This window comes from Nothobranchius furzeri, chromosome 9 (assembly GCF_043380555.1).
Source record: "Nothobranchius furzeri strain GRZ-AD chromosome 9, NfurGRZ-RIMD1, whole genome shotgun sequence".
Taxonomy (NCBI): Eukaryota; Metazoa; Chordata; class Actinopteri; order Cyprinodontiformes; family Nothobranchiidae; genus Nothobranchius; species Nothobranchius furzeri.
The window spans coordinates 40,530,633-40,544,724 of record NC_091749.1 but is presented as its reverse complement, the minus strand read 5'-3'; the positions used below and the strand labels follow the sequence as shown (position 1 = coordinate 40,544,724).

The 14,092-nt window shown below is 41.0% G+C and overlaps 1 protein-coding gene across 1 annotated transcript in view; it reads left to right on the top strand.

Annotated features, from left to right (window-relative positions):
* ly75 (lymphocyte antigen 75) overlaps positions 1-14,092 on the top strand; it is a 32,973-nt gene that overhangs the window by 17,811 nt on the left and 1,070 nt on the right. Inside the window, exons 14-34 of the mRNA XM_054732374.2 lie at positions 512-590; positions 760-831; positions 918-1,041; positions 3,000-3,035; positions 3,143-3,312; positions 3,884-3,948; positions 4,021-4,097; positions 5,151-5,287; positions 5,493-5,598; positions 5,775-5,935; positions 6,094-6,223; positions 7,359-7,579; positions 7,650-7,812; positions 8,148-8,312; positions 8,401-8,520; positions 8,683-8,865; positions 8,957-9,180; positions 9,259-9,466; positions 9,599-9,763; positions 12,968-13,084; positions 13,876-14,058. Coding sequence (XP_054588349.2) covers positions 512-590; positions 760-831; positions 918-1,041; positions 3,000-3,035; positions 3,143-3,312; positions 3,884-3,948; positions 4,021-4,097; positions 5,151-5,287; positions 5,493-5,598; positions 5,775-5,935; positions 6,094-6,223; positions 7,359-7,579; positions 7,650-7,812; positions 8,148-8,312; positions 8,401-8,520; positions 8,683-8,865; positions 8,957-9,180; positions 9,259-9,466; positions 9,599-9,763; positions 12,968-13,084; positions 13,876-14,058 — 2,906 coding nt within the window. The remainder of the gene's footprint in view (positions 1-511; positions 591-759; positions 832-917; positions 1,042-2,999; positions 3,036-3,142; positions 3,313-3,883; positions 3,949-4,020; positions 4,098-5,150; positions 5,288-5,492; positions 5,599-5,774; positions 5,936-6,093; positions 6,224-7,358; positions 7,580-7,649; positions 7,813-8,147; positions 8,313-8,400; positions 8,521-8,682; positions 8,866-8,956; positions 9,181-9,258; positions 9,467-9,598; positions 9,764-12,967; positions 13,085-13,875; positions 14,059-14,092) is intronic.

Genomic DNA, 14,092 nt, shown 5'->3' with positions numbered 1-14,092 from the left:
TTATTTTTATTCAGGATTTTTTTTCTCTCATTTTAACCATATTTTTTCATCTTTTTTTTTTTCTTCTATATTTAAAAAAATGTTGTTCTTGTGAAGCGCCTCATGAGTTTTATCTTGAAAGGTGCTATATAAAAGAGTGTTTTCTTTCTTTTTTTCTAGTATGGGGACTGACACAAGTCAGTGACTTGATTCAGTCAGCTGGGCTTTCTTACTTTTAAGTAACTGGAATGACGAACTGAACTCAATGCACAGTAGGTTAAATTGGAATGTTTACTTTGTGAAGTGCCTTGAGATGACTTTTGTTGTGATCTGGCGTTGTATAAATAAACTAACTGAATTTGGCCTTTACACACATAATACTGTTAGTAGAGAGGGCTTGTTATGGTTTATGCTTAAGTACTGATGTGGGATTACTTTAGAGGGCACAGCCTCATGAGCATGGTGAGGGTGGACTTTAGGGGTGTTCTGAGAACATCGTCACAGTTAACAAAGTTGTGTGGGTTTGATGCAGTGATGATCGCTTCTTCTGGGTCGGCCTGAACAGGAGAAATCCAGCCGATGTGTCCTGGCAGTGGAGCGATGGCCGACCTGTGAGTCTAACCTAAACCAGACCCTGTGTGGTGTAGACACGGATGATAAATTCAAGTCAAACCAACTAAATTGTTTCAAATCTGCTAAACTGGGAGGCTACATAAAATATGAAACATTTTATGACCTTTTCATCCTGGAAGAAGAATGAACGTTGGTTTTGAATTGCAGGTGTCCTTTGACACGTTACACCACGAGTTCCATGAGGATGATGCTTACAGTCGGGACTGCACTGCATTCAAGGTCGGATGGTTCAATTTGTGTAATTAATGAGATTATGGGAGAGTATTGTACAGTTGTTATTTACCAGATCATAATCCCTTTAACAGTCGATGCGGAACTCCTTGACGCACATTCTCATATATCTGCTCCACGACGTCAGTCTCACACCTTTCCTCGCCTCGCCGTTCCACTGTGAGGCTCAGCTGGAGTGGGTCTGCCAAATCCCCCGGGGTGAGACTGCTATGAACCTAAGAGTGAGACGTACATAGAACAAAAACTTGTCATGAAGACTGATTCTAGTTGGTGTCAACAATTTTGTTTTGGTTTGTTTGCGAGAATAAATAAGCAAAGACAGGGTGTCCGCGGGGTTTTAAAAAGTATTAAAAAGTGATAAATAAAAATAGTCAAATTTAAGGCCATTAAAAGTGTTAAATGTGGTCACAGAGGTATTATTTTTTCCAAATTAGGTATTAATTTTTTCAGACTATCAGGTGTCGTATTCTGAACATCGACATAGAAATATATTCCGAATGAAATGTTTTGAACGATTATAAAAACAAAACGAGCCGATTATTTGCTCCTCCCACTTACGCTGCCCTGAGTTGCAAATGAAGCGCTCCTCACAGTGTTGCCAACTTGGCGACTTTGACGCTATTTCCAACAGCTTCTCAGACCCCCTTCTTGACTTTTTAAATCTTAAAAGTACCTAGCGAACACCTCAGAAACATCTCTGGTAACCCTTAGCTACTTTCTGGATAACTGTCGTCGACGTCTCCTGCAGGTTAGCTAAACACTCCGCCTGCGCTGCGGACCGTTCTTCAGGACATTAGGAAAGGGAATGATGTAGTGATGTGTCAGTCGCTAAAGACAGCTCTCGGAGCCGGCTTCTTGTTGGATTAACCAGAGTGAGTGACATACACACCGTACCTGCGGACTCCTGAGCCGGCGCTAAAAACGGCTAAATGTGCGCGTGCGGCGCGTGCAGCTTGCCCGATAGCTGTGAGACTGGGTTGGGGGGTGGGGGGTGCAGCTGTGGTTGTGACAATTATTACATTAACTGATGGACGACTTGTAAATAAATAGTTTATAAATAAGGTAGAAATGAGTTCCTCACGCTGATAACTAATAACTAATCTCTCTAAGGACACGGTGCTAGTGCACGCTCCTAGAGCACCTTGACATGACTCAATAAATGTTATGCAAAATTTTGTGAACATCAATTTGCATGTATTATAAATGCCACTGTATAATTCTTGTTGTCAGTATTTGCAAGATATTGGTATTTGGGTCTGTACTGGTTAGACTTAAATGAGTTAAACCAAGGTCTATAGCCCTTGGATCATAAACTATGAGCTATAAGTATGTGGCAGTGTGAGTGTCCTGTCACAGTGTCCCGATAGATCATGCGTCCTGGCTACTTGGCCAAGGGGATGTCTCTTTGGCTGACTGGTTAGAGAGTATGACTCTCACCTGGGAGTCTAGGGATCGAATCCTGCCTGGGCTTTCGTTTATCCACCTTGCCACAAGTATATTGGTCTTTTTATACTGGGAATCGGGAGCCATTTTAGTGATCATCTTGCTTCTTGTTTATTTTTGCCCTGATTGTGCCCTGAGCAGTTTTATGACTGAATAAAAACAAAAACAAAAATCTACATAAATTGAAAAATCGTCTTAAAAAATCGAGATCTCAATTTCAGTCACATTAATCGTGATTATTGTTTTTGCCATAATCGAGCAGCCCTACTTTAGCATATCTGGTCACATAATGATGACGTCATATTCAGTGGTCGTTCTGCATCATTTCAGGCCTCGTGGTCAATTGTCTGGACCACTGAACAGAAGTGCCTGGCCTATTTTCTAAGTAAAATAAATATGTGCAATACGTTGTCAACATCAGTGAGTCTCTAAGTCTATTCTTTTTGTATGTTATATATGTTAAAATATGTGTAAATAGGTCGCTGATTAACACTTGCAATTTAGTGTTGTGATGGTTTTAAAAAAATTCTGAAGGTAGTAAAACAAGTATTAAAAAGTAGTAAATTTTACTTAAGGATTGCTGTATATACCCTGAAAGAAATAAAATGCTTTGTTATTCAGAGGAATAAGTTATATATATATAGAAGGGAAATAGGAAAATTGTCATTTGTGCTTTTTTTGCTTTTGAAACAAATGTGTTTATGTTCCAACAGGAAAGACACCAGAACATCCCGAGTGGTACAATCCTGGTAATTACTCTGTTATTAAACGTTTTTGTGATGAAGGCTGAAAACATCTTTAGTTTTTTTCATTGTGTCGTCCAGCCAGTTTAGATGGGGTTTGTTGTGTTTTTCAGGCGGGTACCACACAACTTCTGTCTTCGTAGATGGAGCCGAGTTTTGGTTCATTAACAGCCTCAAGCTAAGTTTCATGGAAGCAGAGCTGTTTTGCAACAGAAACGATGGCAACCTGGCTTCTCCAAAAACCTCGACTGCTCTTGCAAAGATCCATCAAGAACTACGTGAAGTGAGTTTCAGAAGACCTCGTTCTGGTTTTAGCAAACTCTTGAAGCATGAAATGTGCTATATAAATAAAGCCACCTTGCCTTAATAGGCATTTATTTGGCAAAATTACCTCATCTGCTTAAAGCTTGTTGATCACGTGCTAATCCATGCAGCGGACAGTCTGTTAGCTGTGGAACAAAAAGTCATTTATTGTTTATTGTGAGTTAGAATTAAAAATACATACATTACAACAGCTGGAGCTTTAAAAGACGTCAGTTGAGGCTAAATGAGCTTAAAGGGATATTCCTCCCAAAATTGAAATTTTGTCTGTTAACATATTTTTGGTAAAAAACATTTTGAACCAGCGCAGTCCTTGCCCTGACCTGGCTGTACTCCTTTAGCTATAGCTTAGCATAAGGCTGTAAGTGAATGGATCCAACTAGCATTGTGAGTAAAAAATAGTCTTTCAAGTCTTCCCAATTCAACTTTGATTTAGGATTAAATAAGTCATCTTTATGTAATTGGAAGTTGAGGCTAGTGTGTATATGTAATTTATTTTAACTAAAAGATTGATAATAATGTATTTTGTACAGTTGTCAAGTTCCACCAATCAAAAGTGGTGGATTGGTTTGAGCCAGCGTAGGAGCCCATTACCATCGTAAGTAAAAGTAAAATCTGATGTTAAATTCTTTAATAAACAGAATTAAAAACAGATCTCTGTGTGTTCTAGGATCGCCAGGAAGTATTCACTTTACTCACAGTTCTTTGGTCGATGCAGCTACATCAGTTATGAAGAGCTTCTTCCAGGTGAACTTAAAAATGCTAAAATCCTGTTTGAAAAGGAACAACAGAACTCAAATTTGCATAAAAAGTGCATTTTATCAATGAAGGTTCTGGGTTCAGGATGTCGGGCCTTAGTTCTAGTCTAGTTAGCTTGGATTAAAAGTAAACCTAGCAGATCTAAAGGAGGACTTGACTCCACTTCTCCAACATCCGCTTCTAGCGACAGTAACAAGTGAGAAAGGCGTTTGATTAGTGAGGATCAAGCTACACCAGATTAGTTTAGTCCTGACTTTATTTAAATCCTGAATGCGGAACCTTGTCACCACATTTGTAGCCATTTTAAAAGTTGTTCCTGTTTAAATCATCATACGAGCGAGAAATAAATACTGTGCTAATTTTAGCTTAAAGGGAACGCTGAATAAACATATTTTAATGACTTTCTGGTTATAGTCGGTCACTCTGAGTATTTCATGCAGGCTGAACATAGTCTTCTAACTCTATCTTGTGCATTAGCTTCTGATAGAAAGTAGACGGTGAAACTCTACGATTTGAAAATCCTGACAAGATCCACTGTACATTATCCTGTCCACATTCATGGACTCGCCCATCTTGATTCACAGTGCAGAAGGCTGTTGTTGGTTTAGCGTCCAGGAAACGGCGTAAAACATCTTGACTAGTAGAAGCTAACTGTTAGCATTAGCAACTCTACAACAGTTATTTGTGGAGATAAAACATCAATGTTGCAAAGCAAACAGTGATGAAGTCGTGTTGCTTTTATCTAATCCAATCAGAGGGGAGATGTCCAAATATTAGGAAATAAGACTCCAGATCCTGTCATCTGAAGCTCAACTCTGATGTAGCTAATTTCTACTTCCTGAAAATGGTGCACCAGAGCTTTGTTTCCCTAGAGTATGACTTACAAGGCTTTCATTCCTACTAGAGACCACTGCAAATATATTGATTAAATGAGTATTCGACACCTTTTAAAGCTATCATTTAAAGGCAAACCCAAGCTAACTCAACTGTCTTCTCTGATCTAGATTAATGCCACTAACCATGTCGTATTTTACCTTGCAGCGAATCATCAAAGCTGTTATGAAAAGTTGTCTTTTGTGTGTGAAAAACACAATGTCACATCTGTTGAGAAGAGTCCGCTTGAGCCACAACCTGGAGGATTTTCCTGTGGAAACAGTTCTGTCTCCTTCAGGAATAAGGTCTGACTGTTTTATTCAACATTAAAGAGCAGATTCACACCAGTTCTTATGCTGATTTTTGCTAAACCATAAATGACTTTGTAAAACCAATGAGCTTAGAGGTAAAAAGTGAGAAAAGGTGAAATGATAGTTCATGGTTGTATTGAGAGTGGACAAACTCTTTGAGTGCTTATTTAATATAGGTGTTTTTGTTTATATTCCTCAGTGCTACACACTGATGTCCATGCCAAATGTCCCATTCAAGCTGGCCAATGAGAGATGCCAGTCGGTGCGGGGAAGTCTGGTCACCATCTCAGATCAGGTTGAACAGGGTGAGCACCACTGGTTTTTATTTGTCCTGATGAGTTTTTAGCTTTATGTCTGTATAAAGTTATGTAAAAATACCATTTTTCTGAGATGCTAATTATCCATCTATGTGCTGCACAATGAATTAAGCAATACTTTTCTTCTCATTTTATCAGTATCATCATTTTCCTGTGCTTTCCAGATTTCATCAACACCCTCTTACCAAAGATTGACAACATGGAGAGTATCTGGATTGGCTTGAAGATCAGAAACGGTGGCCCAGAGTGGGTGGACCAGTCCCCAGTTAGCTTCTTCAACTTCAACCCCCTGCTGCTCGGCATGCACAAGACCATCAGAGTTAACGTACGCTCATGTCACCGTATGTGTGTGTGTGTGTGTGTGTGTGTGTGTGTGGGGGGGGGGGGGTAATGTTTTAATTGGCTGCACCAGTAGTTTTTAGAGATGATAATGTAAAAAAAAATGTTTTATTTAAATGTACTTTTTGTTTTGTTTTCCATCAGACTTATGAAAAGGAAAGCATGACCATGTGTGCCTTCTTGATCAATAATCCCAGCTCTGGCATGATGGGAACCTGGGATTACGCTTCCTGCAGTTGGTACCAGGATCTTGGCATTTGCCAACATTATGCAGGTAATTCATTAATTCCAACTCAAAAAATCTGTGCATCATCAGACAGTAGCTGTAAATCGTAACACTGAGGTCGATGGGATTAAAGCTTCTTTCCGGAGTATTTCTCTTATCCGATGGCACCATCTAGTGGCTGACAAGCATATCACACAAAAAATCTGTTGCTCTATTTGTTTAAGATGGCGACTTCATGTTTCTGTTTATAAATGTGCTTCTGTAGCCGACAGACAGAGCTAAAACGCGTTGTTTTACAGGTATTCTCATGTCATGTTGTGTTCTCATATATTTATATTTTAGAGACGTACTTGTCCGTGAAAAGTTAATCAACTCTGCATCAACCGAGGTACTCCTTAAATTTTAAGCAAATGAGCGGTAGTCTAACGCTATTGGTTAGGTCTGGTCGGAGCTCAGTTTCCTATTGCACGGAGCTCTGCGGGGCAGGAGGCGTACTTTGCAAAAAAATAAGAATACATATCGCTTACGTTTGATCACAGTACATGATGAGACTATCGCTTTTACGGATTTCTGAAAAATCATTCATCATTTCTGAAAGGGGAAAACTCCGGAAAGCAGCTTTAATTTGGATTTATTTTGGAGATTTTACTTCTTTTTAAATCAGGCATTTGGTGGCCCTCTATCAAGCTGTTGAAGTAGAGCAGCACTATAAAGTTTTCTATGTATTTTAGGACATTTTAGTTGTACAAACTTAAAAGGTCACCACAAAATAACTTTTGCGTCTTTAAAAAATAAAAAATTGTGGCTCGTGAGGGCTTTTAACTTGATTCAGTTCAATTCAGTTTATTTATATAGCGCCAAATCACGACGACGAGTTGTTTCCAGGCATTTCACAAAGTAAACATTTTAATACAGTTCAGTTCATTAAGCCAATCAGAAAAAAGTTTCCTATATAACGAACCCAGCAGATTGCATCGAGTCACTGACTAGTGTCAGAGTCTTTACAGCAATCATACTAAGCAAGCATGTAGCGACAGTGGAGAGGAAAACTCCCTTGATGATTTTGGCGCTCATCTTGTAAAGTTTGGACACCCCTGTCTTAAAAAACCACAGTAGCTGTGAAAGTGCAGCAAACAACCTCGGCATGTTTTGAGATTTTATTTAACTCGTTTTTTTATTCCAGATAAAGTGGAGGAGCCTTCTGTTCCCCAAGAGCCCATCCAGGTCAACAACCACACCTTCCTGCTGATAGTCAAACAACTCACCTGGTTCGAGGCTTTGGAGGAGTGCACCAACAAGAGTATGGATCTCGCAAGTATTTCCGACACGCTCCTACAGTCCACCCTCACCGTGCACGTGAACCGTGCACGAACACCCATGTGGATCGGCCTCTTTAGTGAAGACGTAAGAAGAAATTATTTTATTCCTCTTCATTTCCACGGTTCTTTTTGTGAGACACTTGTGTTGTTTCCAGGATGGGATTCACTACCGGTGGACAGACCACAGTCACACTGTGTTCAGTCGCTGGTCTTCAGAGCCCACCAGAAGCCGCTGCGTTTACCTGGACACGGATGGTTTCTGGAAAGCCACACAGTGTGAGGAGGAGCGTGGAGGGGCCATCTGTCACAAACCACACAGTGAGTTCAGCTCTCCAAGCAAACTGACTGATGTCACGTTGTGTGCATGTTACCTGTTTTTGTTGTTTTGTTTTTTACAACCCAGCTGATAGGTTAAATGTTCAATTAGGGGAATTTTAAACCTTATGAATATTTGCCTCAGGAGTCATATCTGAACTGTGTTTGTAAAATAGTGGGATAGGGTTGTGAATAAAAAACATATTGCTATTTTAACTTCTTTATCCTTTTACAGACCCAAATCAAAAAGAATAATTAGCCTTTTAAAAATGTTTCATCCACATTAAATTCATTTAAATAATTTATTTTATTGCTATTTGTAATCTAATTGTTTCCAGTGGAGACCATCACCAAACCAGAGGATGTTGCTGTGAAGTGCCCTCATGCCATTAAAGGCCCAAACTGGATCCCCTGGAGGAAGAACTGTTACAGCTTCCAGCTCAACCCCAAAAGATGGGATGCTTTTAACAAAGGGCAGCTTTCAGAAACCTGCAGACACCATCGTAAGAGCCCTGCGTCACTTCTGATCGCGCAAAAACCAAAAATTATTTTAAAGGATGTTGTTGAAGGCGTGGACGACGTGTGTTTCAGATGCAGACGCAGAGATCCTCACCATCAGAAACCAGCAGGAGAACGAGTTCATCGCCAGCCAGCTCAAACCCTTCACAAGCCTGGTCCAGTATGTGTGGCTGGGATTATTCAGAGATGAAGGTCAATGTTTTTTTTAGGGTACTGAGAATATAAACATCTCACGGGATTATAATTCCTTTTTCTTTGCTACATACGTATTCTATGTATTAAAACTGAAAGCCTTACTGTGTTTGTGTGTTTTATGCCAGTATCTCGGGGATAACAGGTTTTACTCTGCTCTAGATAACGAGACAAAGTGGTTTGATAAGACTTACGTCCAGTATTCCAACTGGGCTGGTGGCCGACCTGATTTAAACGCACCCTTCTTGGCGGGTCTCACCACTGATGGCAGCTGGAGTCTCATCAAGAGCTCAAACTTCCATGAGTTTAAACAACAGTCGATTGTGGCCTGTAAGCTGGATAAAGGTGCGCATGTCTTCTTTTTTCTTTCAATGTGATAATTCAGAATAATCTGACCACCTCTGATGCCAAAAGTCATCATTTCTGTCATCCAAAGCTTCCAAAGAGGAGTACCGGCAGTCAGTGAAGGACCTGCAAAAGCTGGACAACATAACTTATGAGGTCATGACCAGAAGTGTGACCTGGTCTGAAGCTCTAGAGGAGTGTAGTCAGCGTGGTGGACATCTGGCCAGTGTTCATGACCAAAAGCACCACGAGCATCTGCGAAGAATCGTACAGACAGACGGCTTCCCTTTGTGGATCGGCCTGTCGAGGCAGGATGTAAGAAACCTTTGTGCGCTTTATTTAAGTCTTCGGTTTTCCCTTCACAGTCTAACAGTGTTTTGTTTGTTTGGACAGGGGAGTGGTTCGGCCTACGAGTGGTCTGACGGGACAAACTGGGATTACAAGATTAACAGCACCGACACGCTGACGGACTCCAACTTAAACCCGCACAAAGCCAAGTGTGTGTTTATGAATCCCGCTGGAGAATTAAAGAAAACCAGCTGTGACGTTGTACAAGAAGGTGCCATCTGCTACATCACCAACACCACCACCCCCTCCCAAAGTGAGACAACCTGCTTTTTTTTTTTTATCTGCTTGGAACAAAAATGATCAACAGGATGCCTCTAAATCGTTTATTCAGTTCTTTTACTCCGTTTGGAGCAGATTAGATGTTTTTCATGTTTTTGTGAGTCAGGAGCTAAACTGAAAGCTGCCCCCGACTCCAACCACTGCCCAGAGAGCAGCGACGGGGCCTCCAACTGGGTCCAGTATGAAGATCACTGCTACCTATTTGATATGAGCTTCTACAACTACAGCGTGTACGAGATGCTGGAGGCCAAGAGCATCTGTGACAAGCTGGGTGAGAGGTTTGCTACTTTAACCTGTTAAAACCATCAGCAACATTGTTCATCTTCTCTCCAGCTGGAAGTCTTTTGCTTTGCTTTATTTACACAACAAACGGTTAAAAACAGATTTTAGGAGCAAAAACTCACTAAATGAATGCTTATGGGTGTGTGGGGGGGCTTATTAAATTTTTTTAATCTAATTAATTAGAAGCTTTGTATTTAATTAATCACATTTTAATTGGTCAAGAAAATTTTCCCCAACAGCTTTTTAAAATTAGGCAGAGAATCAAACGATAGACATTAGGGCTGGGGGTAAACGATTATTTTTAAAACGATTATTCTGACGATTATTTTATCGAATAGTCGACTATTCTAATGACTATTTATACAATTAATCTAATGATTATTTTTCTATTGCACAATTAACAAAAACCAGAAAATCTCAAATAAATTCCTCAAAAAAATTGATAAATTCTTACTGTAAGAGAATAAACACTACAGGCCTTCCATTTTGTATAACACTTCTTTTATTGTGTTGGTTGGTTATGTTCTGGTGACGTGTAGAACTTGGGAGTGCAGGCTGCTGCCTGAGAGGTGGTAGAAGATGGAGTGTCTCCACGCTGCTTTGTTTTGGTCACTTATGTACGTGAGGCGAGTGGTGTTACGGCTTAAACCAAACTCAGGTGATATTTTACACTAAACCGAAAACCCACAACACTCTAAATGTAATAAAAGGGAGATCTACACCACAAAAAAGATGAACTCTAAACCAAAACATAACAGCTTATCCCAACGCAAGAAGCTGTTAGCGAAGATGCTAACAGTAGCTTTACCAATGTTAAGTTCAAGTTGCCAAGTTTAAATAAACCAAAATACCCAGCAGCAAACAGACCAGCACGGAGGAGAGACTGCTACCACCAAAACAGCTCTCCTCATGTCTGAAAGAAGCTCCTTTATTAAGGGAGAAGCGCTCCCGGTGATTTTCTACATCTGCGATAGACACGAAGCAGCGCATCTGACCCCGGAAGTTGTTGTCCGTTGCCGGGAGACGAAGGCGGGCAAAACAGGAAAGGAATCTAGTAGTGGACGGACATTGTTCAGGGTCTTCGGTATTTGGCGGAGATGTTAGTGAAGGCGGAGAAGAGGGCGAACTAGAGGAAAAACGGGCAGATTCCTCCTCTATTTACAAACTCCTGGGGATGCAACATGTGGGCGCGGTGCGTCGACTTCCGGATCTGACGTCGACAAATTTTTAGAATCGAGCCGTCGACTTCGTCGAGGCTTCGCTACAGCCCTAATAGACATGGACATTATTAAACACTCTGCTGGAAAATAAAACATTTCTGTTTTTGTTTCTCTCTGGCTTGTATCTCGGTGAATTTTATATGTAGAGTGTTGGAAAATAAATATTTAGAATCAGTAGGGCCTTGGTGTCAAAATGGGTGGTTAGAATGTTTGAAATTTTTATTTTAGCAGCGTTGGAAATGAAGGCAGAAACACCCACAAGGGTTTCTGATCACTCATTTGTTTGTACCTTTAGTTGTGTCTGGGGCAAATAAAGAAAGGTCTGCGGGGTTTTGTAGCCTAGGTTCTGATGTTTTACAGGTGCATCTTGACAATATTTATTGATATTTAGTGCATGTATTTAGCTGCTAAACTTCAACGCCCTCCAGTTAGGGCGCCCTCAGGTCCAAAGGGTTAAATGCATTAATTTTTATTAACAAGTAATTTTTTCTAATCATTAATCATAATTAACGTGTAAAATCTCATCTACTTATTACATACAGTGGGTACAGAAATTATTCAGATCCCTGTCAATTAATTAATTGATGTACACACAGCAACCTCACATTGACAGAAAAATAGAATTTTAGAAATTAATGCAGATTTTTTTTTCCTTTTTTAAAGTAAAAGTGAAATATCACATGGTCCTTAGTATTCAGACCTTTTACTCAGTATTTAGTAGAACACCCTGTTGAGCCAATACAGCCATGAATCTTCTTGGTAAAGATGCAACAAGTTTCTTACACGTGGATCTGGGGACCTTATGCCATTCCTCCTTGAAGATCCTCTCCAGTTCTGTCAGGTTGGATGTTGAACGTTGGCGGACAGCCATTTTTAGGTCTCTCCAGAGATGCTCAGATGGGTTTAAGTCAGGGCTCTGAATGGACCATTCAAGAACAGAATTGCTGAGAAGCCACTCCTGTGTTATTTTAGCTGTCTTCTTAGTGTCATTGTCATGTTGGAAGGTAAACATTCAGCCTAGTCAGAGGTCCTGAGCAGTCTGGAGAAGATTCTTGTCCAGGAGATCTCTGTACTTGGCTGCATTCATCGTTCTTTGGATTGCAACCAGTCGTCCTGTCCCTGCAGCTGAAAAACACCCCCACAGCATGATGCTGCCAACGCCATGCTTCACTGTGGGGACTGTATTGGACAAGCGATGAGCAATTCCTGGTTTTCTCCACGCATTCCACTTAGAATTAACGCCATCTCAGGGTCCTTCAGGGGTCTTTTAGCAAACTCCATGCGGGCATTCATATGTCTTGTACTGAGGAGAGGGCCATTCTTGTCATAAAGCCCTGACTGGTGGAGGGCTGCAGTGATGGTTGACTTTCTACAACTTTCTCCCATCTCCTGACTGCATCGCAGGAGCTCAGCCACTGTGATCTTTGGGTTCTTCTTTACGTCTCTCACCAAGGCTCTTCTCCCCCGGTAGCTCAAATTAGTCAGATGGCCTGCTATAGGAAGGGTTCTGGTCATCCCAAATGTCTTCCATTTAAGGATTATGGCTGGACTCCCTCACCCCACACTCTCCCAGAAACCCAAATAGGGAACGCTGCTTGCTCTCATATGGCCAGCAATCCAATAAGACATGGGCCACAGTTTCCCATTCCCCACAATCACACCTCTCATCCAAGTCTCTAACACGCATTGTGAGCTGTAAGGTCTTATATAAACAGGTGTGTGGCTTTCCTAATCAAGTCCAATCAGTATAATCAGACACAGCTAGACTCCCATGAAGGTGTAGAACCATCTCTAGGATGATCTGAAGAAATAGAACGCACCTGAGTTAAATATGAGTGTCACAGCAAAGAATCTGAATACTTAGGACCACGTGATATTTCAGTTGGTCTTTTTTAATGACTGCAGTATAACACTTCATGTCCATGTTGATGGATCTTAGCGCACCAACTATCCTTTCTTCGTTTTGCTGACAGATGCTCATTTGCTGACCATCAATACCAAAGAAGAGAATGACTTTCTGGCTCGGTACATCACTGAAGACTCTCTCATCACCAGCAGAGTGTGGCTCGACCTGAAGTTTGATCTTCAAGGTAAACTAGATGTCTAGTCCAAGGTTGTTTTTAAGGCGTTGTTGAGGTTTTTACACCATTACAGCCTGAAGATTAGACTGTGCAGGTTTGCTGAAAACATGATCAGCTTGGAAGTAGCTGGATCAACTGTGATGATGATGTGTTAGCTGTTGTAGGTGACAAGCAGGGGGATGTGCGGAAGTCTAAAGCTATTGACATTTTGGTGAAAAAAACTATTTTCTTGATTTGGAGTGTCTAAAATTTAAGGGGAAATCTCACTTATCTATGAAAAGCAGATCTCAGCACCTCTCAGAAAACATAATTTTTTCTGATTAATGTAAGAATTATTCTTCATTATCAGAGGAAGACTGATTTATTCTTACAAATTGGTGCCTTTAATCATGTCTAATGGGAGTTTTCTCACAGATTAACGTGACATCAATCTTGAAACTTTAGATTTTTTTCTGAAACTTACCCTTCCTCTCAAAGTACATCCATTTTTAAAATCCACTTTTTCTGTGTGTGTGTGTGTGTGTGTGTGTGTGTGTGTGTGTGTGTGTGTGTGTGTGTGTGTGTGTGTGTGTGTGTGTGTGTGTGTGTGTGTGCGCGCGCGTGCATGTGCGCGTGTGTGTGAACCGAAGCCTTGAGGATGCAGCCGCACCCCTGAGTACAGCGTGCGTGCGTGTTGGGACGTTTATAAAAACCGTCCATGACCAAGATGGAATGTTACGTTGGACTTTGTGGTACCTTCTATGTGTGAGTCCCACGATGTGAATTACATTGATTATCACACACACCTTCCCCTTCATCAGGTCGGCCCGTATCCTGGCAGGACGGCTCGACTCTGTCCTATACAAATATGAAGTCCGAGTCCCCGTCCACTGGGAAGTCTCTGGAGACCCCCTGTGCCATCATGATGGCAGCCTATGATGGAGGCTGGAAAACGGTCAGCTGTGACCTCACCAAGAGTCGTGTTGTCTGTAAAACCCATGCGAGTGAGTATCACGGCTGAGAAAACTCATCTTTTTA